The sequence below is a fragment of the Rattus norvegicus genome, chromosome 10 (assembly GCF_036323735.1).
Source record: "Rattus norvegicus strain BN/NHsdMcwi chromosome 10, GRCr8, whole genome shotgun sequence".
Classification (NCBI taxonomy): domain Eukaryota; kingdom Metazoa; phylum Chordata; class Mammalia; order Rodentia; family Muridae; genus Rattus; species Rattus norvegicus.
This window is the reverse complement of record NC_086028.1, coordinates 60,575,640-60,599,601: the sequence shown is the minus strand read 5'-3', so window position 1 is coordinate 60,599,601 and position 23,962 is coordinate 60,575,640. Positions and strand designations below refer to the sequence as shown.

Here is a 23,962-nt window from a genome sequence, read left to right as displayed (position 1 = left end):
CTCTGACTTCCTCATCACACATTATTGTCTCCTGCACATCCACACTGTCTCTCCCCGTAGACCCTACAATGGCTTCCTTACTGGGTCTTTTTATTTTCCTCCTATCATCACCACACTCCACACAGGCCAGAAATATTTTCAGGAATACTAAGTACAGGACCCAGGGGTGGTGTGGCTCAGTGGTATGGCACTGGCCTTGCCCGTGCTACCACACAAATGCCACAAAACAAAAGAAAACAAAAGAACGCAAAACAGTATAACCATGTTACTCTCCTCTTTAGAGTCTTCTAGTAGTTTCTCCTTGCACCCCGATAAAATACGACCTCTTCTCAGTCCCCCGTGCCCTCATGATTGCTCTGATCGCCTCTCTAGCACCATCCTGTACCTCCCCTGGCACTAGCCGCACTAGGTCACAGCAAGCTCTGTTGCCTTGGAGGTTTGGCTCTGCCTTATGGTAAACTCCACACACACTTCCTACATGTGAATACCACAAAATTCGCCATTTGAAAGCACACAGTTCAGTGGCATGTAGTGCGTTCACAGCATTGTGCCAGACACCACCATTACCTAGTTCCGGAATATTTCCCTCACCCCGAAGGGAGACCACATGTCCATTAGCAGTCACCCCCACACTCCCTCCCCCAGCCCCTGGCAGCCACAGATCTCCTTTAAGTCTCTGTGGATTTACCTGTTCTGAATAGTTCATAGACTCAGAATCATATGACGTTTGCTTCAGAGTTTTAACAAGGGTGCTTGTCCCGGGCAGGGCCTTTGTAGGGCCATCTCTGTTTTGGCTGTCAGGTCTCAGATCAGACATCACCTCCCTGTTTTAGAACACCCTCCTCCTGCCCCCAGCCACTGTTGATTTCATAAGAACCCTGCTCCATTTATTCCCCTCTCTGCACTCCTCCCGCACTCCTCGAGTACCTGGTTTAATTATTTGCTTATGTGTTCTCTGTCCCCAGGATGGTGCTGGGCCCTCGACAATTATTGGTGGTCTGAAAGAGCTAGCACAGAATCTATTGCTCTACATAGAGCCATCTAGCTTGCTACAGGAACCCAGGTGAGGAGCATGGAGGAGTGAGGAGAAAAGCCTCAGAGGGATGGTCAGCCTTAGGGGGCTGGGGGTGGGGTATGGACACGGAGGATTGGAGACAGCTTTTGAAATAGATGAAAGTGCTTGGGCAAGTCCAGAGGCTGGAAGAACAAGTCAGTTAGGAGCCATAGACAGTTTTCAACCTGTCCCATTGTTTCACGAGCCTGCACAGAGGAGACATCACATGCTTCAGAGTTGGGGTAGATACGCCATAAAAAGTACGGCAGAAAGGATGGAGTCTCTTTTGTTTGTCTGTTTCTTCTCCACCACAGCATCTCCCCTAGCCCCCGGGTCCTAGTACGCTCACTGTTTCACCGACACAGAGAACAGAATAGGTCCCAGATGCTTTGACATCGTTCTACAAACAGCTTTTAGAGACATGGGAAGATGGGCGGGAGAGGATGCATTTCAGGCAACCTCAGCTGTACTCCAGGAGTCGGGGAGGGTCCGCCCTCTGAGCTGCTCTTCAGATGTGCAGGACCAGGATAGGCCTGGGACCAGGCCACCCAACTCCATCAGCTCTCCTTATCTTTCTTAGCTGAGTCCCAGCTCCTCTGGGCACAAAGATGTCTGTGAAGCCAGTGTTCTTCATTTCTCCTGATTGAATCAAGCCCAGATGGTCCAGGCCCTGTGGCTCTGGGAGTCCAGCTGAGCTCCCAGGAGAAGAGGCCCTTCCCCAAAGCCAAAAGGCTCAGAAGGGCAAATTCAATTGTGTACAAGGCAGGAGCCATTAACCTGTCTGTGGACTGTGGCACCCCCACCGCACCTCTGCTTCCCTTCTGCCAGCAGAGCTTATGCAGTCCCCTCCCTTCCACTTCTACGGAATCCTAGCCCATCTCCTCCTCAGCTGTGCCCCTCCGCCCTCCTCTCCCTTCACAGCTCTCTCATTCAGGCCCTGAGGACCAGAATGGAGTTTGAGCTAAGGAGGACAACAAGCCCGTGGAAAAGTGGCAGGTGCGTCTCATGGGTATGGGGCTCAGATGCAAGGGGCCATCTGAACACAGAATTCTGGGATCTCAAGTACCCAGCACATGGTCTAAAGCTGTGGTCTCCAGGATCACTAAAAAAGAACTACTTCAGCTGGGCGGTGATCCACACTTTAATCCATCACTGACTCGGGAGGCAGAAACAGGCAGATCTCTGAGGTTGAGACCAGCCTGGTCTACAGTGTGAGTTCCAGGACAGTCAGGGCTACACAGAAAAACTCTGTCTCAAAAACACCAACCAACCAACCAACCAACCAACCAACAAACCAAACAAACAAACAAACAAACAAACAAACAAAACCATAAAAGGAAAGAAAGAAATATGACATTTCAAAGATTTCACACAGGGAAAAAAAACCTGTAGAAATGTCTCATGAATAACTTTTTTCCCCCCACAGCTAGCATTTTATTCAGATAGCAGTCTCATTACACATGGTTCAAGATAAGAACTCAAATCAGAAGTTAAAGATTGGTCTTCAAACATCATAGCCAACAATGCCACATTTGCCTATGATGTCTCCGATTTAAAACCACATCCACACCTCAGTGGCCACCAAACCATGCAGCCCGGCTTCCTTAACTGGAAGGTGTTTGAAGCCACCAGTCTTGGCACTTTGAATTATTTTTTTCATGCTCTGAATAGCTGTAGGGATTTCACCAGGGGTTGGGGGAACCAGCTCAACCTTGGTGTAGTGCCAAAATGCGGTCAATCGAGGCTTCAAGTAAGTCACGGCAGCAGCCACCATTGACGGTGCCTTCTCCACGAAGTTACGGAGCTTGGCCATGGTCTAAAGTGGAAGGTTCGTCTCCCCAAACCACCAGCTGAATGTCTCATGAGTAACTTTTATATTGGTTTATGGAGAGAAGTTTCTTTCTTTCTTTTTTTTTTCTTTCTTTTTTTCAGAACTGGGGACCGAACCCAGGGCCTTGCGGTTGCTAGGCAAGTGCTCTACCACTGAGTCAAATCCCCAGCCCCTGAGAAGTTTCTTTTTAACTTGTAGGTGTACTTAATGTGTCTGACTGGAGTTATGAATGGTTGTGAGCTCTCATAGTGCTGGGAACTGAACCTGGCAAGAGCAACATATACTCTTAACAGCCCCAAGAATGATGAAATATTTTAATACATTGAATTAAATAAAAACAATTTTAAAGCCAGGCAGTGCTGGCAAACGCCATTAACCCTAGTAATCGAGGCAGAGGACAGATGAGAGCAGGCATCTAAAGATTTACTTATCTTATGTGTATGCGTACTTCATACATACACGCACTGTCATTCTCATCAGACACACCAGAAGAGGGCGTCAGATCCCATCGCATCCCACCACGTGTGAGCCACTATGTGGTTTCTGGGAATTGAACTCAGGACCTCTGGAAGAGCAGTCAGTGCTCTTAACCACCGAGCCATCGCTCCAGCCCTGTTCTTATCCTTTGCCTACTAGAAAGCTTAAAGTCCATCCATTTGCCTTCTATTGGACAGAGTTGGTGCAAAGTGAAGCTACTGGCTTGGGCTGAGGTTTATTGTCTTCTAAAGTGAGAAAGAGTAGGAAAAGGTCTGACAAGGAGACCTCTTTGGGGTGCTACTTGGAGGAAGCAAGTCCTGAGAGCCTCCCAAAAAATCCCCATTTATGCATTAGAAAGCCAGTAGCTCCCCAGTAGACGAACCTATCCAGTAAGTGCCTGAGACAGGAAGGGGTGTGGCCTGGGGAGAAAGGGCCTTATAGTCTTTCCTCCTTCCTCAAGCATAGGCATTGACCTTGGCCACAGTAGAGTAGGCTGTGACTATTTCAGTGGCGTACACTGTTGTGAGAAGCAACAAGAAAAGATCCTGTTTAGATGTTTAAGAATCCAGGATGCAAGTCGAGTGGCAGTGACTAATACCTTGAATCCCAGCACTCAGAGGCTGAGGCAGGCAGATCTCTGTGAGGTTAGCCTGGTCTACAAAGTGAGTTCCAGGACTGCTAGGGCTACACAGAGAAACCCTATCTTGAAAAATAAAACAAAACAAAACAACAAAAAAAAAAAAAACAGAAAAAAGGAGCCAGGATGCAGCTCTTGATTGGAGAGCAAATGGAACTCCTGAGGTAGCTGGAATGGTGTCCAGGAGTGCCCCAGAGCTGAGCAAAGGGAAAAGCGGGGGAAAGGACGACAAGGAGAGGACATAGTTCAGTGGTAGATGGTTTGTCCACATCTACTCTGGGTCCCATCCCTGGTAGAGGAGAAGAGAGGGTGCAAAGACAGACAGTGCCTGAAATGGGACAGACCTATCAAAGGATGCTATCAAAGGATGCCCACCGGAAGTGTCCGCCTAAGAATGAGGACCGGCTATGGGGGGGAAAGAGCCTGTACTGCAGTGGAGGGCTATTTGGGATATGATACGATCTGCTGGGAAAGGAAGAGGTGTCCTTGGACTATTGGGCAGGGTGGAGCTCTTCATACCTCTACAGGAGGGTAGGATAGGTAGAAGACCTTAAGGAAGTCTGGGGTACCCTCAGAAGCCCAGTGGGGCATTGGCTTAGAGTGGTTCAGACCCGAGCTCCCATGCTAACCTTCCTGGTGAGGCCCTCTGGCTGCTCTCTGCTTCCCAGGCCTGGTCCTGCCCTCAGCCCTGCCTCACAGGTAAATTCAAAGGTCTATCAAAAGAGGGCTTTTCTCACCTGGGCGTGGCTTAGTAATCATGCCTCAGCCTCCATAGAAGGCCCTGGCTTCCTGCAGCCCAGCCCAGGAAGAAATGGCTTGCTTATTTTCTGACTTCAAAGCTGGAGGCAGGCTTTCAAACTCTTCACTCTGGTTCCCCCAACCCCAACTCCCTCACTTAGGAACAGGACTGCTTGCTTATGCAGCCCAGATCACGGGCATCTCCAAAGCTAATGAATGATCCGCACTTGGGCTCAGGTCAGCAGCCCCTGCCTGCTTCCCGGGTCCCGACTTGATAGCTCATTATTGCAGCATTCCCAGGAGACGGATGGAATTTTTTTTTCCCACCATCACCTAATTACATTCCAGCTCAACATGAGACGGTGACATGTGTCCAATCCACACATGATTCCCAATAAGCCTGACAATGTTCCTGCAGAGGGTGTGAATGGGGATGTTTTAATCTTGAAGTTTATGTGGAGCTATTTCCTGGGGAGAGCCCCTCTTCTGTCAGGAGCAGGCAACCCCACCTGGGTAGCTATGGAAGCTTGTGTGGACAGAAGTCACTGCAAGGAGAAGCAGGAGGGGGATATGGGAAGGTAGACAGGTGGTGACTCTGATGGTCTCAGAGTTACAGTCTTGAAGGCACATCCAAACTGTGCAGAGACTCCCAGACAGGACTCCTTCCCCATGCTAAGTGGAGTGTCTCGGTGTGTCCCGTCCCCGAAGCATCCTTGGGATTGGGGAGCACAAGGTTCTGTCTTTAGTGGCCCTGAGGCTTGGCTATGCTATTATCTCTTTATTGAGACAAGGGACACTGACGCAGGCTGAGAATGGTCCTGGCTCCTGTACTGTCTTCAAGAAATGGAAACCAGAGTCACTGCCCATCCCTGGATCATCCTGAGTTGGCTCCAGCTTTCCACAAGACCAGTCCTGGTTTCACTGTTTCTTCTGTAATGCTCAGTGGCCTTTCCCACACCCATCTCTCTCAGAGCCACAGGCCTTAAGTTCTCTGCCCCGCAACTGTTCTCATCTGCTCACAGATGGAATCATGCAGAAACAGAAGGCTGAGGTGGGCAGGTAAGAGGGTACAGGTCGCAGGCAGGCCCATCCAAGGCCCTGGGTCCCAGCCATGCTGCCTTGGAAGGAGTGGGAGTCTTTGGCTTTGCCAGAGGGTAGTATTCCAGATTTGTACCTGCAATTGGTTAACACTGTATTCGAAAAATAAAGCAAACAAGAACCAGTGTGTGGGCAAACACCACTCCACCTGTAGCGTGGATTCTGCCTGAGGCCATGGTTGCCAACAGCTGCCAGAACTGTGTACTGTGCCCCCTCAGAGCTCACAAGGAGAGCCCTTTCTCCCCGCCAACTCCCACTCCATAGCTTCTTTGCTGTAGGCCTGTTTCAGTTGCTCCCATTGAACAACAAAACTATGCAGAAAGGAAATATCAGCAACCGCCTTACTCTGTCCCTTCACTGGAAGCTAGCTAACGTCCCTCCTGCCTCTTCAAGCCCTGAACTCGGGACGGAGCCTCCTTCTCATGCACAAATGGCCTGATTAGTACTGAAATCCCTGTCTCCAGTTTCCACTTTTCAACTTGCCCCAGGTGCCCCTGAGGTCACAGTCACCTTAAAATCTCCTTCTCCCCGAATTCCTCTGCACAACTCTCTCCTAGAACTACTCCAGTCTTTCTGGACATTCTGGTCGGTCCCTGTCACAGACACCCTTTCTACTTCTCAGTCCCTGTCACAGGTACTTCTCATACTTCTCATCTTACCATAGGTGGGGTGGGGGCAGGGGAGTGCATATCCTCCGTAATCATTTCTTTTTTTTTATTATTAATTTATGTATGAGTCCACTGTCGCCATCTTTCAGACACGCCAGGACATCGGATCCCATTACAGATGGTTGTGAGCCACCATGTGGTTGCTGGGAATTGAACTCAGGACCTCAGGAAGAGCAGTCAGTGCTCTTAACTACTGAGCCATCTCTCCAGCTCCTGTAACCACGATTTCTGTAAAGCCGTCTCCCTCTTACTCTCCTAACTCCAGATCTGTACCAAATGGTTTATATATGTGTCCTGTTGGGGGTCTCCATGCCTTGCCCCTCTCGAAAACTCCACTCTTCCACCCCTGTCACTTTCTAGAAACCACAAGTAGCTAAGTCTTCCAGGAACCTGGGACTCTGCGTTCTCTTGGTCGATTGGGTTCAGTCTCCCAAGTCCTGTGGCTTGTACTTCCAGTGCTCTCTCCTGACAGCACAACTGCTTCCTCACGAATCTCCCGTGTGCTTACCATTCTCCTGCACCTTCCCCTCCTGTCTCTGAAGCTTGGATCTGATGACATCACTCTCAATATCTGTGACCCTCCCTTCAGGACTATATCGACCTCTCTGCTCAGTACCCTGGACTCAGCCAATATTCAAGGCCAGTGCCAACACTTGGTGCGTGCTGAGTTCTCTCCTATCTCCAGTCTTGGGTCATGCTGTCTCCTCCATCTGGGATACCCCTCCTTTCCTCACCCACCCAAATATTCTTTTGTGGTTTGTTTGTTTGTTTGTTTAAAGACAGGGTTTCTCTGGCTGTCCTGGAACTCGCTCTGTAGACCAAGATGTCAGAGACCCACCTGCCTTTGCCTCTTAAGTGCTGGGATTAAAGGCGTGCACCGCCATGCCCAGCTTTGAATAACTCTCCTTTTAAACTTGTCCCAGGCCAAATGCTTTCTCTTCCCTTTGAGCTTACCCAGAACACTGTGTTCATTCAACATGGCCTCAAGGTGTCAGTTTTCATGGGGGTATCTACAGGCAAGCGAGAGACTAAATAGACGAATTCTGCAGACCACGGATAAAAATAACACTCGGACCCAGTCTGTGGCACCCAACCAAGGAGACCAGCCTAGTTCTCTGCAGTAACCAGCCTAAAAGGCCGGCTATCTGACAGCTGTAAATTAGACTAGACCACTGTATGGCAAAACTCAACCTTTTTACCTTGTAGTAAAAACCAGCCAGATCTTGACTAACTTCGTTTTGTTCCTGCTTCCAACTTGGGCCATCTAGAGAAACCAAACACTTAGCACTAGCCAATTATATTTGGGTTTCTGGCTGCAACTTCATCTACCTACAGCTTCTCCATCGTTAGCTGCCTCCAAAGAGAGCTTGCTAATGTCTCTCTCCCAGTCCTCTGTCTACCTTTGGCTCTGATAAAAATGCAAGTGACGGCAGCCACCCCTTGGCTATAACCCGCTTTGAATAAAAAGCCTTTATTCTTTGATTTGTTATTCTTCATTTATTACCATACATGCAACAAGCCTTGCTGAAGGTAACGGTCTGTGATGCTTTGAATACAGCTGGTACCCACCAAAACACATGGTGAGCCCTGATCCCCAATGGTGGAGGCAGTCTGTAAGAAGAATAGTTCCGGTTATGAAGGCAGAAGTCTCCAGGATGGGCCAATGCCTTTTTCACACAGCTGAGTTCTTGCTTTCACTGGGTTGGGTGCTACAAGCGTGAGAAGTAATAAAGCAAGACAACCCCCACGGTCCTCCAAAGGTGCCCCCCTGCCCTTCCACCATGAATAGAAGCATCATGAGACTTTCTCCGAAAACCAACAAGAAGTCAGTATCTGCTCTCTTGGACTTCCCAGCCTCCAGAATCATGAGCCAAAATAAACCGTTTATTTCATAGATTAACCAGTCTTGGATAGTCTGTTACAGAGACAGAAAATGGACTAAGACAAGGCTTGAAAGAAAACTAATCCATTATCTTAGACAGACTTAGCAGGGCAGCTGTTCCCACTGCAGTATCCCGTGTAGCTGTAGTCAGATGGCAACAGACTCTGAAGCCATCTGGGGACTGAACTACCATGCTGGACATCTGAGCCTGTCTTCCTTCCTGTGGGTTTCTCTTCTCAAAGTGATGTCTCTCATAAACTGACCTCTTTATTGGGGCTCCCAGCTCCCCAAAATACACAGGTTAGGCTGTTTCTATTAATCTTGTTTGTTTTGTTTTTGTGTTTGGAGACAGGGCCTTTCTACATAGCCCTGGTTACCCCAGAACTGACAATGTAGACCAGGCTAGCCTAAACTCAGAGATCCACCCGCCTCTGCCACCCAGGTGCTAAGATTAAAGGCATGCATCATGTCTGATTCGTTTTTTGAGACAGGGTCTCACATAGTCCAGGTTGTCCTTAAACTCACTCCGTAGCCAAGGCTGGCCTTGAACTCTGGGTCCTCCCGATTCTACCTCCTGAGTGCTGGAATTAGAAGCATGTGTCCCAGTGGCTGGCTTAGGTGGCAGCCTTCTTTCCCCCCACCCCACCCCTGGAGCTGAGGACCGAACCCAAGGCCTAGGTGGCAGCCTTCTTTTTTTTTTTTTTTTTTTTCTTTTTTCTTTTTTTCGGAGCTGGGGACCGAACCCAGGGCCTTCCGCTTGCTCTACCACTGAGCTAAATCCCCAACCCCGAGGTGGCAGCCTTCTTAAGGTAACAGGTACCTGTTGTGATTTCAGTTTCACTTTATTTATGAGCTAAATCAAGTCACAGGACCAGGTGTGGTGGTGCTTACCTGTAAGCCCAGAACATGGGGGACTTAGGTGTTAAGATTAGGAGTTTACATCAGCCTGGACTAGAAAGCAAACCCATGTCTCAAAAAACTAACAGGGTCTGGGAAGAATAATCAGGGGTAGGTGCACTTGCTGTGCAAGCCTGAGGACCCGAGTTCAATTCTTAGCACCCACATTAGAATCGTGGTGTGGCTGTGTGCATACAAGTGCCTATTATCCCAGTGTTGTCATGGGCAACACAAGTGAATCCTGAGGGCTTTCTGGCCAGCATGTCTAGATGAACGGATGGGTCCTAAGGCTAATGACAAATCCTGTGTCTAGGGAATAAGGCAGAGATCAGTGGAGCAAACACCTCACCTCCTCCTGTGGTTACCACAAGCACGGCATATGTATGCACGAATACACACCATACATACACTCTTGCACACGCACACACAGACACACACAAACACAGACACACACACACACTTAATTAAAAAGAGAGGGAGATATTAATGATCACACACTCCTGTTTTGATACCACTTGAAAACTGGAGGCAGGAATCAGAAGTTCAAGGTGAACCTTGGGTTGCATAAAACCTGTCTCAAAAACCAAACCCTAAAAACCCAACCAACCAAGCAACCAAGCACACATGAACCAAAATAATAAACCAGGCTGCAGACTCAGCCCGGATTCCACTCAGGAAGGGAACCTCACGCAGGCGTGAATGGCCACAGGTGGGCCCTCTTTGGAGACTGGCACATGTTCCTTTCCCATTGACACTGCTGTTCTTGACTCTGCCTTCCATGCCTGGCAGGGGGCCTGAGCGAGCTGCCTCTCAGCCACGCTCCAAAGCCACGGGAAGGGATGAGAGATGGCAGAACCAACAGATGGACAGAAGGGCTCCGTGCAGGCTTCCCTGCCTGCAGGCCCCGCCACCACGTTTAGTTCATATAAACACCGCTCTTTACTGCTGAACGCGCCTCTATTTTTAAACCTCTCAAGCAGTGAGTGGTGCTTAACATTTTTTGAATCAGGGACCCCCTTAAGCAATCTTAATGCAGCTGTAGGAGACCCCTCCCTGAGGAAGTGACATCACGGTCACTCATAACTCTGGAACAGGTTAAGGACAGATGCCCTTTTACTGAGCCCTCACCAAGAGCTCACTGTGAAGGGGACGTCTCCACTATCCACTTGACGCACGTCAGGCTTCAAGCTTCCATCTTGGCACCATTCTTTAGGCAGGAAAGATGATGCTGACGAGGCTAAAGAGGCCGGATGTGGTAGCACACACCTTAATGCCAGCACTTGGGAGACAGGCAGGAGCAGCTCTGTAAGTTCAAGGCTAGCCAGAGAAACATAATAATAAGGGGAGAGGAGTAATTATTAGAGAGTGGCAGAACCTGGATTCTGAGAAGACAGCTTTGGTGGCAAAGCCCGGATACTCCTGAGCACAGCACCACACAGTTTCCGAAGCTGGCAGAGTCAGGTGGATCTATGAGTTTGAAGTCAGCTGGGTGTACACAGTGAGTTCCAGACAGCCAGGACTACACAAAGAAACCCCTTCTCCAACAAACCAAACAAACAAAAAGAATTCCTTCTCAGGACTGAAGAGATGGCTCAGTAGGTAAAAGGACTCCTGCTGCTACTCTTCTTTAACCCTAGCTCAGGGGACACAGAGGCAGGTGTCTCTCTAGGAGTTCAAGGCCAGCCTGGTCTACAAATTGAGTTGCAGGCTAGTCAAGATTGCATAGAGAGGGGGCTGGAGAGATGGCTCAGAGGTTAAGAGCACCGACTACTCTTCCAGAGGTCCTGAGTTCAATTCCCAGCAACCACACGGTGGCTCACAACCATCTGTAATAGGATTAAATGCCCTCTTCTGGTGTGTCTGGAGACAGCTACAGTGTAGCTTATGTAGAGAGGCCTTGTCTCAAACAAACAATCTAAGGATTCCAGATGAAATCAGACATGGTAGCTTATGTCTCTAATCCTAGCATCTGGGAACTGAGCCGGGTGACTGGAAAGTCAGAGAGCTGTCCCACGCTTGGGGCCCAGCTGTTCTTGGGACACAGCACTACTCCTTCACCTGGCCCTCCTCACTGACTCTCCGCTAAAATGCTCTCCCTTCTCCAAGGTCAATGCTTCGTTCTCCCTAGAGCTTTCCATAGCCTTGAACTACCCCAGAGTAGCTTTTGTTTTCTCCTCTTCTCTTGGGGGCTTTCTCCTCTCCTAAGCAGGTATCATCTCACAGCCTTAGTTGTGGACCCTATGGGAATGAAGGTCAACCCCCATAACTTCCTCGCCCCACTCCCGGACAGGCTAGCATCCATACTATTAGTGTGGAAACCTTCCCTTCTACCAAGCTGATCTTCAGATGCTGAGTCCCCAAGCCCAAGAGGGAATGGGAGTCCACAGTGCACATGCTACAGTGGGGCTCACAGGACTGGACATATCCCCTTCGTTCAGAGAACTAAGTTGGGGGTTGTTTGTTTTTATTTTGTTTTTAATTTTTAGACATTTACTCTACTTTACACGTTTGAGCATTTTGCTTATACACCTGCATGTAGCATACCATATGCGTGCCTGGCACCCAAAGAGGTTAGAGTAGGTCAGAGTTGGAGTTACAGATGCTTCTGAGCCACCAAGGTGGTGCTGGGAATTGAACCCAGGACCTCCCAGCAAGAGCAGCCAGTGCTCTTAACTGCAGAGCCATCTCTCCAGCCTTGGGCCTCATCTCACCTGCTGCTCAGTGGAATATCTTGTCATCTGTTTGTTTTGTTTTCTCAGGAAATACAATGTTACACAAAAGCTGTATTGTTTTGTTTACCCACAACAATAAAGACTAAAAAGAAGGGGCTAGGGGTTGGGGATTTAGCTCAGTGGTAGAGCGCTTGCCCAGCAAGCGCAAGGCCCTGGGTTCGGTCCCCAGCTCCGAAAAAAAAAAGAAGGGGCTGCTATCTGGCAAATGGACAGCCTCTATGGGAACTCACTGAAAGATACTGCCTTTTTCATCTTCTGTCTTCTGTTTATGTTTTGTTTTGTTTTGTTTTGTTTTTTGAGGCAAGAGGTGTGTGTCTCACTCTGTAACCTAGGCTACTTTTGATCTTGTATGAAACTCAGGTTGGCCTCAGACTTGCAGGTTTGTGCTAACACAGCTGGTCAAATCCCACCTTCTGGAGCCCCTGGTGTCAGTCTAAACCAGGCCACCAGGTGAGCAGTGCCCACCTCATGCCCAGAAAGCAACAAGTTAGGCAAGAAATGTTCCAAGGACAGAGGTCCTTAGCCCCTCAGGGTCAACTTGAAGGTCGCCATTGCTGTCCTGTGGGCCTGGTTCAAGTATTTACTTTGTAAGTGATGATTAGTTCTCAATGCTACCACAAAAGCAAACTGCCCAGTAACAAAATGCCAGGTCTGGTGTGGTGGCAAACAACTGTAATCTCGGCACTAGGGAGGCTGAGGCAGGAAGACAAAGCATTCAAGGCCAGTCTGGGCTACACGGTGAGATTCAGGACACCCTGAGCTAGAGAGTAAGACCCATAAGAGGGTTTTTCTTGTTTTTGTTGTTGTTTGGTTTTTCGAGACAACATTTCTTTGTGTAGCCCTGGCTGTCCTGGAACTCGCTCTGTAGACCAGGCTAGCCTCAAACTTAGAAATCTACTAACCTCTGCCTCCTGAGTGCTAGGATTAAAGGCATGAGCCATCGCTGTCAGAGTTTCCAAAGAGTTTCCAGAGTTCCATAAGTTGGAGGTCTCTGGCTAAACAAAAATGAGAAAAGGGAAAAGGCTAGCAGAAGCCTGGCACGCCCCTTCCTTTGCTTCCTCAGACCAAGCCACTCTTGCCACCAGTCCTCTCCTGTTTTGATGGACTGTTTCCCTTTGAACTGTGAGACAAAATAAGCCCTTCCACCCTTAAGTTGCTTTTTGTTGAGTGTTTGACGGCAGGATGAGGGAAGTTACTAATACACCTGGGTTCCCTACCATCCTGAGGGTTGACACTTGCTTCCAGCCCCAAGCTGGGGCTAACTCCTACCCTTACTGTATAGTTCTGAGCACCAAGTGGACTTGCCAATTCTTTGAGAAGACACAGTGTGGGAAGTGGAGGAAGTCCCCGACAGTGGGGAGCTGTGCTTGTACAATTAACCTAAAAGCCTCTTATTAGCATCTTGGCCTAAAAGGCCCCACACGCCCACACAGAAATCAGTCTCCCCTCCCCACCATGGCTTCCAGCTTAGGGTGGAGAAAGGGTTTCAGCAAAGATGTGGGCTGATGCTCACCCTGAAGTTCAGAGCAGCAGAGAGAACACAGCTTCCTGGCTGGGGGGTGGGGGGGATTAGGCTGTGCCCCTGTGACAAGAGCTCGGAGAGAGCTTACATCACAGCATCTTAGCAGCCCCTTCGCCATTTGCAGATTTACTAAATCGAGAGCCAATTCTGACACAGTTTCTTTCAGGCAACTGTACCTTGCAGGTGTTCAGAATTTATTTGAGATAAAGAAAAACCATTAGAGAGAGAGAGAGAGAGAGAGAGAGAGAGAGAGAGAGAGAGCTAGCTCACAATCTTCAAAGCCACCTCTGAGACCAGAAAGAAATAAAAACAGTAGCCCGTACAAATGTGCAATTAAGTTTCCAAATACTTGGGAGCCATGAGAAACGCCAACCCCGCAGAGAACAGGTCTTTAAGGCAATTTTCTTGAACTCTATTCAGCACTCACTCAAAATGCCTTTTAAAAATAACATATGATTTTCTTCCCTCTCCAAATGCACCCCTGTTCTTTCTTTTCCAGGTAAGAATGAAGCCAACTCCGGGGTGAGAAAGGCAGTCACTCATTTTGATAAGGGATGGTGGACTATGTCTCCAGGAGGGCAGATAATAAAACTAAACAAACATCCCTGGCCAGCAGTGCAGGAGTCTTCCTGAGATGTGGGGAGGCAAAGGGGGCCTTTGCCCACTGGGAAAAGGCCCACGGTTAAACTTGGTTCTAAAGAGGTATTTGCCCACAGCCTGGGCTGAGTTCAACAAATCCCACTCTCCCCAGGTGGAGATTTGATTCCCCATAAGAAGGAGAAGGGCTCAGTTCCGCTGTAAGATTTGCTAAGAATAAAAGGTTCTCCTCTCCGCGTGAGGCTGAATGAGCTACAAAGAGGCATAAGAGAATGTAGTGTGTTGGCACTGCAGAGGGACATGAGGCCCACACCCTAGCCGCACCACGGCAGCAGTGTGACTTTGGATAGGTAACTGAGCCTTCCCAAACCTCAGTTCCTAAGCTAGAAGATGAGAATCACCCAGGGCTGCCAGGAAGCTGTGTGGTTTAGCTGCTAGAGTATCCAGTCGGTTACAGTCCCTGAGGCCAAGCACAAATGACAGCAGCTGGGGTTCAAGTCATTGTACCAATTGAAGTCTGCCCTTTATCCCTTCCCACCAACACTAAGGGCTGACATCAGGTATGGAGACAGCACACGTCATGGCTGACTGCCCAACCTTTGGATAGGACTCAACTTTGAATTTGGTCATTTAGTGTCTACCTGCCTTTCACCATAGCCCTTAGAATCTTTGAATGTTTCACTTCCCCATCTGAGAAATGGGAACACTAAGGATATTAGATTCCAATGCATGCAAAATGCTTAGCTAGTGCCTGGCCCATCGTAAGTGTCAGTGAGTAATAGGCAATTATTTTCTTATCATTTATAGCTCCCTTAGATCAGCCTCCATGTGCTAAAATTTAATAAGGTTTTGCTTCTTTGTATTTATTTTTACAGCTACTTTCTATTTATGGCAAGTGATACTGAGTCCCCATTTACAGAAGTGTTATCAAGTTTCCTTTTTGGATACATTTATTTAAGCTAAAGTGGGTCAATCTACAGAAGAAAAAAAAAAGAAAGCGAAAATATACTGCAGGTGGTACACAGATGGGTGAGACACTGGGAAGGTGTGAGGCAGGAACCTAAATTTTGGGAAGCCCCCAGATAACCTGTATAAAGCCAGGAGGCAGACAGACCCAGAATGTGTCCCACTCTCCCACAGCCACAAACATGGTTGCCCAGAAGCCAGCAACTGTGACGGTGACCTTGGAACCCCATCTTTAAGGGTTCTTCCTAGATTCACTATCTAGACTTTGACCGAAGTCCCCAGCTCCCCTGAGGGTGACTTTCCCAAACCCAGAGAGCTGTGCACAGCCCTCCAAGACCCTTGCCTACCCGAGACTCCTTAGGTAAAAGAGACTTCTCAGAGACGCCCAGACCTAGGCGGATCTGGCCTGAATCCCCGCTGGACTGGAAACTGGGGACTGGGGACTGGGGACTGAGGACCAAGGACTAGGTGAGGTGGGGTTTCTAGGGAGGGAAAGCAAATGTTATCCTTGTACAACTTCTAAGGAAAGACTCAGAGCAGCTAGGAAATAAAAACACCCTCCTGGCTCTCACCAAGGTGTTACAACTCAGTCCCAGTTGCCTGGCAACCGTGCAGGTGCACGATAGGACAAATAGCGTTCCCAGGGAGCCAACCAGCGCCTGCGGGGCCGGCCCAGGTGGGAGCTGGCGCGGGGGCGTTGGCCCGCATCCTGCAGCCCTTATCTGCACGCGCACCCCATGACCTTGCTGCCCCTCCTAGTGGGAGCAAACATTGCCTATGGAGGTCCAGATGGGGGTGATTTACCAAGCCTTGCTGAGCTGCGTTTAGTCTCACCGAGCCCCTGCCTCCTCTGCCGCGACTCAAGGTCTAAGAAACTTGACCCAGTGTGCCTAGCTCCCACCCAACTCGTACCCAAACCCATACCCAAACCCGTACTGCTGTGCACTCTGAGAATGAAGACAAGTGACACTCCTCTCTGGGACCTAGGCTCTCTTTGGCACGTTGATGCGCTCTCTCCCGTCCCCAGAGGAGTAGCTAATGGAGCATAGCCTTAGGAGGAGATATCTGGTGGACTCCTGCAATAACCATCCAAGCAGAAGCCTCCAGGTGGGTTCTGCCGGGAACCTCCCGGCAACAGCAGCCACGAATAGCGACTCAGAGCTCGGGCAGGCTTCAAATTAGACCTGCCTATGGATTCCAACCGGGACTAACTGGCTGTTTAACCTTGAACTCGTCCCTTAACCTCTCAATCTGCTCATCCATAAAATGGGAGGAAGCAGGGCCCACTTTATGGGGCTACTGTGACGACCGAGTGCAGCCATGCACTTAGAACACTTCGCACAGAGCTTACCCAACATGGAGCCCTTGATTCATGACAGAAAAACAAACAGTTCCATTGGGATGTGGAAGCTGTGGCTGTGGCACAAGCCACACAATTGCTGGAGAGACTCCCACTCAGACTACCGTGTGTCTGAAACATACAGAACCTCTGCAGGCAGGCTCCCAGACACAGGCCCCAGTGAAGAATGAGCTACTGATTCCCCCACCCCGCATGGGTGTGCCCAGTTAGCAGGTGTAGTTGATGCCTCCTGGCACATGCAAAACTCTACAAAAGAAACAGGGAAACTGGGTTGGGGATTTAGCTCAGTGGTAGAGCGCTTGCGCAAGGCCCTGGGTTTGGTCCTCAGCTCAAAAAAAAAAAAAAAAAAAAAAAAGAAAGAAAGAAAGGAAGAAAAGAAAAGAAAAAGAAACAGTGAAACTGAGTGTAGTGGTGTGGACCTGTGCCCCAGCACTTGAGATGGGGAGAATTTAGAGTTTCAGGCCATCCTGGGCTATGGAGCAAGACACATCTCAAAAAAGCCTAGGATGTACTTCAGTGAGTAGAGGCATTGTCTAGTACGCAGGAAGCTCTGGGTTGGCTCAGTGGTTAAGAGCACTTGTTATTCTTGCAAAGAATCTGGGTTTGATTCCCAGGATCCACACAGAAGCTCACCACTTCTTCAGACACCAGGCATGTATGGTCCACAGACATACAATTCAGGCAAGTTACTCATTCCCAGAAAATAAAATAAATCTAATGATAAAGAAGTAAATACATGAATAAGTGCAAAAAAAAATTCCTAGCACTCATAAGTGGAGGCAGGGGGATCAGACCATTCTCAGCTACATAGCAGTGAGGACATCTAAGCTTCTTGAGACACCCTTTCAAAAGAGGGGAGGGGGAAGGGAGGCGGTGAGATGGCTCAATGGGCAAAGGTGCTTGCCACCAAGCGTGATAACCTGAGTCCCATCCTCAGACTCCACCTTCAGACACATGTGCACACATCGCATATGCACAGACACACGCACAAAGAAAAAAGCCAGACATCATGGCTTACAACTATAATTTCAGAATTTAGGAGGCTGAGACAGAAGAATTGCAGTGAGTTCCAGGAAAGCCTGGGTTACAGAGAGATGGTGTCAAAAACAAAACAAAAATCCACAACAGGGCTGTGCACGTAGCCCTGCTGGTGGAGGTTTTATCCAGCACACACAAAGCCCAGGTTTCAATCTCTAGGATAAAGCAGACGTGGTAGCCTGTGCTTATAATAAGCATTTAGGAGGCCGAGGCAGAAGGGTCAGAAGTTCTAGATTAGAGGCTGAAGAGATGGCTCAGAAGTTGAGAGCTCTGACGGCTCTTCCAGAGGACCCAAGTTCCATTTCTAGCACACACACATGGCTCATAAGTGACTCCAGTTCCAGGGGATCCGATGCCCCTTTCTGGCCTCGTCAGTCCTCAGGCACACATGTGGTGCACAGACATACACGCAGACAAAACACCGTCCACGCACATAAAACAAAAATTAATAAAAGTTCTGGATTATTCTCAGCAGCTACACAAGTTTGAGGCCAGTCTGGAATGCATGAGACTGTCTCAGAGAGCAAAATGAAAATAAATAAAGGCAAAAGATTAATTAGTGGGTCAACTAATTACATAGGGGGTGGGAGATGGCCCCTTCCCTAGCTGCTCTCTGGACCCACTTTGGCTCCCTGGGAATCTTCCATCCAGGGACCAGAACTTGCAAGGGCTAGTGATCATCAGATCAGATCTGTTTTGGTGTTTTCTCTTTGTTAAACTTGTCTTTTCAAAGGCTTTAGGGAAGGGGTGTAGATAGGATTGTCTCGGGTCACCTCCTGTTGTCTCACCTGCAAGGTGACTGACCAGAGCCCATCCTGAAAGCTCTAGATGTCTCATGCTGACCATGCTTCCAGAAAGGAGACTCAAAATGCCAGAGAGAAAAGACTGTAACCTCCAAGAGGCTAGAGAGGCCTTTCAAGATAGTAAGAGTAAAACTTTACAGTGCCAACCCCAGGGCCAGCCCTGTGCTCCACACCACCCCTGAAGGACACCCCAAACTCAAGAGTCCGACAGTGCTTACCATCACCATTTTCTAGCCAGCAAACTGGAAGCCACAGGTGCTAGCAATCAGGAAGTGGCCATATCGGGGAGCCAGATCAAATCCTTTGTCTCAGCTTCTTGCTCCCAATAGTGTTTTTTTCTTACCTATTCCCGGCACCATGCCTGGCACACAGCTACACCCCAACAAATACCAGGAGGAGGAGTAAGCCAGGTAGAGGGGCAGCCCACAGCCTCCGTGCCCTCCAGCCTCCATTTCCCAGTTAATTTGTCCAAAGCCTGACGCTGGAGTTATGGCCCTACTTTGGATGCCCTGTAGGGGGTGCTGTCCTCCTCTTGCACAGAGGTGGATACAGCCCAAGGGGCAGCCCTGAAAGTAGATGAGTCGGTTGTGTGGAAAGAACAGAAAAGAGGGTGCTTCAGCAGAAGTCAGAGAAACCCCCCAGGGAGAGGGTAGCGCCAGGTCCCCTTTGTGAGCATCTTATGGTGGGGGTGGGAGTGGGGTGTGGGGGTGTGGGTGTTCTACAGTTCTGTATCAATTTCCCACAGCCTGCAACCAGAAAACTGGGCAAACATCTAGTGGAGATGACACAGTAAGCCCCGAGAGGCCATTTGCTGAGAGAGCTATACTGAGACCCCATGTACCCAGAGGGTCCGTGTCTAGTAATGTCACATTATAAAATGATTACATTGTTCTTCCCAAGGCCTTTTACCTAACTCAGGACTCATGGTTTGCTAGGCTTTTTCATAAAAGCAACACACACACACACACACACACACACACACACACACACACACACACACCTACACACACACACACACACACCCCTACACACACACACACACACACACACACACACACACACACACTCACACACACTCACCACCACCAGCCCACACACACCATTTTTAGACTTCATGAAATCTGGATCTGGCCAAAATGCCAAAATCTGGAAATTCCTTTGCCAAATAGAGATTTCCCACACCCTGCCTGCCATTCCCTGGGTGACACTTATGAGCTCTGTTCTCTGGACAGAGCACCAAGAACTGGGTTAGAACAAGGGTTGTCAGGGGACCCTAAAACTAAGGAAACCCAGATCATGTGTTTCAGCCATGAGGTAAGAGGGCATAGACAGCAGCTCCCCATCCCTGATACTGGCTTGCAAGCAAAGTCTTAGCCCTTTTGGGTACCGAATCCTTTGGAGAGAGCCTGAAGGCTGCCGTTCGGACAGTGTACCTGCATGCAGAGCAGAGTTCTAGGGTCCTATACTTCTTTGGTTGATTGATTTGAATTTGAGTCTCGCTATGTAACCCTAGCTAATGTGGAGCTTGCTGTGTAGACAAGGCTGTCCTTAAACTCACAGAAATCTGCCTGCCTCTGTCTCCCGAGTGTTGGGATTAAAGCCACCATACTTGTCCTACTTTAGTTTTTTAAATGACAGGGTCTTTTGTAGCTTGGACTGGCTGTAGCCAAGGGTGACTGTAAACCCCTGATCCCTGTGCCTTCTCTTCTGAAGGTTAGAACTGAGGGTTAGCCACGTGACACCACACCCAGTAATGGTGTAGCCCAGGCTGGTCCCTAATTCCTGGTCTTTTTCCTGCTTTTCAATATCTGCCTAATGTCTACACCACCTCAGCTGGTTCTAGGGAATTATGGACTGCTGAGATAGACAGGAGGCAGACCATTTGGGCTTATAGGAACCACAGAGTCAAGGCCAAGGATCCCAGTCAAGACCTTGTTAGGGACGGGCACGAGAGGTACTGTCCCACCTTCTACGTCCATTCACTTGCTAAACCTGTACTGAGTTCTTCGTTAGGAGTCTTCTGAGTTCCGTCCAACTCAAGAGTCCTGATGGTTCCTGTGGCTTTCTTCTATGGTCAGCAGGCTCCCTCAGGCCCAGGAAAAAGTCAGAAGGGGACTCACTTATGCTGATCACACCCACTGAGGGCAGTGTGTGTGTGTAAGACTTGCTTCTCAAGAGGCCTCTGGGCCAAGTTACTCTTTTCTCTTTTACATCCAAACCCTTTTGTCCTTTGGCGAAGGTTTAGGGTAAGTGGCAGGACCTGGCTTTGAACCTGAGTCCATTGGACTAAACGAGTAGGAGTTTTTACTATCAGACACTCATTCACCTGTATATCTACTCCACAGTCACTGCCCCTCCTTCTCACACCCACTGCCAACTCTGTCTTAAAAAATAACGAGGCTCTCTGCCTCCACCTTTGTACCTGTTGGCCAGAAGCCACATGCCTCCCACTCTGTCCCGAGGGCCTGCTAACCACCCGCTGATGGGAAATGAAGACCCTTGTCCCATCCATCTAGATCAAATCCCACGGATCCCAGCCCCTTCGGGGGCCACTGCTCCATCAGTGAACAATTAATGGTTATGGTTGATTACGGGACACTTATGCACGGAGCAGCATAAACCTGGTGTGTGTTCCCAGCTTAAAAGCCCAGATTAATCGCCCTGGGCTGGCTCTGTCACACACGGGGATATATTTTCTTCTTGGAATTTACAAGTAGTTCCATCTGAGAAATAAACAACCAGAGATAAAAATTACATTGTCACAGCGCAGGTGTGATGGATGTAGGAAGCAAGACGTCCCGGTCGCTGAGGAGGCTCACCGCCAACAGAATACGCCAAATGAGACCAGGAGGAGCCCCAGGTAAGGGGAATGAGATGCTGATGGGATCCTGGCTGCACAGGAAGCCTGGAATCTCTGCAATTTACATTTCATCACTGTAAATCACAGCGTTCCCAGGCCAGCCTCCTGCAGCCAGGGTGAGGGAGGACATGATTGGCGGGAGACCTGGGGGGGGGGGGTCCTGCCTCTCAGACTGCAGGAACTCCAGGCCTGACAGGATAATAAGAAATCCCCAGGTGAGGAGCAAGCAGGTAGTCCCTCAAGTAGAACCTTGACAACTCTGTCTCTGCTCAAGAGACACCAACCACCCCTGTCTTGTCTCTACCACTACTAGCTAACAGGAACAAGGCTTACTTATGGAAAAAAGCCACCCAGACGGCCACAGTGAGACCATGTGTGGTAATAACCAACATTTATTGAGCACTTACTAAGTGCTCATTGCTATGTGAAGGGTTCAGTGGGATCATTTTGTATTAATCCTCACAACAACCTTCTAAAGTAGCACTTGGGCCTGCAGATATGGCTCAATGGGCAAGAGAGCTTAATGTGCAAGCATGAGGACCTGAGTTTGAATCCCTGGCACCCACATAGAAAACATGACGTGACTTCCTGTGCCTGTAATATCAGGGGTGGAGACAGATGGATTTTAAAAGCTCATAGGCCAGCCAGCCTCCATGATACATGGCACGTCTGTTCCCTGAGAGATCCTGTCTCAACGTTATGTAGGCAGGGTAAGAGAGGAAGACCCCTAATGTCTTGCTCTGGCCTCTACATGAGCATACATGAGCATACACACCTGCCTACTCAAGGGTATGCATCACACATGCACACACCACACACACACACACACACACACACAGACACACACACACACGCACGCGCACACACACACACACGCACACACACACACACACACACACACACACACACACACAGCACGATTACCCACTTTTGATTATTTTGTTTTACAGTTCCTTATTGGAGGGGTGGGTGGTTCTAGGGCAGAGGTCAGAGGACAACTTTAAGGAGTTGGTTCTCTCCAACCACATGTATTCCAGGATTTGAACTCAAGTCCTCAGTTTTGATAGCAAGCTCCCTTACCCACTGAGCCATCTCACCAGCCCCTGTCTTTTAAGACAGGGTGTCATGTAGCCCAGGCTGGCCTCAAACTTGGAATGTAGCTGGGGATGACCTTGAATTCCTGGTCTTCAAAATCTGGGATTACAGGCTTATACCTCCATCACACCCAGCTCTGACCTTACAGATGAGAAACTTGAAGTTGAAAGAGGATAAATGTCGTGATGGAGGTCCCTGGACAGATTTGGAAAGTGGTGTGCCCCAAAAGATATGTCCACATCCAAATCCCTGGATCCTGTGACTGTGACAGTATTTAGAAAAAGGGCCTGTGCAGATGTAATTAAGTTAGGGATCTTGAGAAGAGATGATCCTGGATTACCCAGATGGGTCCTAAATTTAATGGCAAATGTCCCTATTAACGACAGAGAAGAAGCATGTGAAGGCTGAGATGGAAGTGACAGCCACCAGAGCTGGAAAAGGCAAGAACAGATCGTCCCCAGCGTCTGCAGAGGGGGCATAGCCCTGAAGACATCTTGATTTCACATGTCTGGCCTTCAAGCTGTGAAAGAATAAATCTCTCTGCTTTCAAACCACCGAGTTTGTGGTAATTTACAGCAGCCGTAGGAAACTAGTAGAATCCCACAGCTGACAAATGGCAGTGCCAGGCTCTGGCAGGCTGACCCCCAGACTCAGGCTCTGCTTGTCACGTGACTCTGCCAGGGCAGAAACCTAGGCTCCACCCTGCTGCCTCTGTGACCTCGAGGAAGCCATTTAGCCTCTGCTTTCTCAGTCAGGTAAAGTCAGTGGTGTGTCTCAGGGGCTGCCACACCAGCTAAGAGGAGTTCTGGGTACTATGGAGTGGAAAAGAAAGACTTCTCTGCCTTGGTCACTATTATTAACATCTTACATTTATTTACTTTTCCTGTATGTACCTGTGGGTTTGTGGACACGCATGCACTTGCACATGGGCCCTAGTGCTTGTACGGAAGTTGGTTCTCTCCCTCCACCCTGTGAGCTGCACGGATCAAACTCAGGTCATCAGGCTTGGCAGTAAGAACCTTTACTGGCTGAGCTGTCTTGCTAGCCCAGAATTCTGCTTTTCATTTAGGACTGACCCTTTGAACCCACCACTCCATGTTTTGATGGAGCCCCCTTAGAGTGGACTGGTACCACATTCACTCACATGTCCATGTCTCTGGGGCAGCTGTAAGGTCCAACACGAGCCAGTGACTTCAGGCCTATACCTTTGACTCACATAAATAGGGGAAGAGAAGTTCTTCCTGTGAGAAGGAAGAGTTAGCAATTTGGGATAGTGATAGTTTCCAGAGACTTCCTTGGGTACCCGGCCAGCCTGGGATGTATGTTGGGGTGTGTGTCGGGGGGCTTCACTATGTGGCCCTGGCTGTCCTGGAACTTACTATGTAGACCAGGCTGGCCTTGAACTCTAAGAGATCCACCTGCCTCCGCCTGTGCTGGGATTAAAGGCAGGCCTATACATCACCATGTGGTGGGCTATGTCTTAAAAAAAAAAAATTCACAGTGCTCAGGACAGAAAGAGGATTACCACCACAAGTTGGAGGCCAGCCTACACTACCTAGTATGAGGCAACCCTGGGAAACACAGCAAGACTGTGTCGGACCACAAAACAAAAATAACCAGGTCGTAGTAACACTGTCTCTGTGTGAGGTGTGTGGGTGTGTGGATTGGAAGGTTGGAGGGGTTTGCATTTGTGAAAAAGCCTAGCAA

General features: G+C 49.0%; 2 protein-coding genes and 1 long non-coding RNA gene across 6 annotated transcripts in view; 1 reads left to right on the top strand and 2 right to left on the bottom strand.

Annotated features, from left to right (window-relative positions):
- The window catches only part of Rtn4rl1 (reticulon 4 receptor-like 1), a 73,719-nt gene that overhangs the window by 15,701 nt on the left and 34,056 nt on the right, over positions 1–23,962 (bottom strand).
- Positions 2,477–10,400, bottom strand: LOC120095262 (ATP synthase subunit g, mitochondrial-like). Its single transcript, XM_039087629.2, has one exon. The coding sequence runs from the start codon at positions 2,865–2,867 to the stop codon at positions 2,607–2,609; it is 261 nt and encodes an 86-aa protein (XP_038943557.1). The 5' UTR covers positions 2,868–10,400; the 3' UTR covers positions 2,477–2,606.
- Positions 15,345–22,806, top strand: LOC120095264 (uncharacterized). Of its 4 annotated transcripts, none has more exons than XR_005490667.2 (3): positions 15,345–15,567; positions 21,071–21,160; positions 22,642–22,806. It is a non-coding gene; the product is annotated as an uncharacterized LOC120095264 (long non-coding RNA). The 4 variants fall into 4 exon arrangements; XR_005490666.2 differs by having other exon boundaries at positions 15,356–15,567; positions 21,066–21,160; XR_005490664.2 differs by lacking the exon at positions 15,345–15,567 and adding an exon at positions 15,724–16,206.

Coding starts and splice junctions, on each gene's coding strand:
- LOC120095262 (XM_039087629.2), bottom strand. CDS start 2,867: ATGGCCAAGCTCCGTAACTTCGTGGAGAAGGCACCGTCAATGGTGGCT.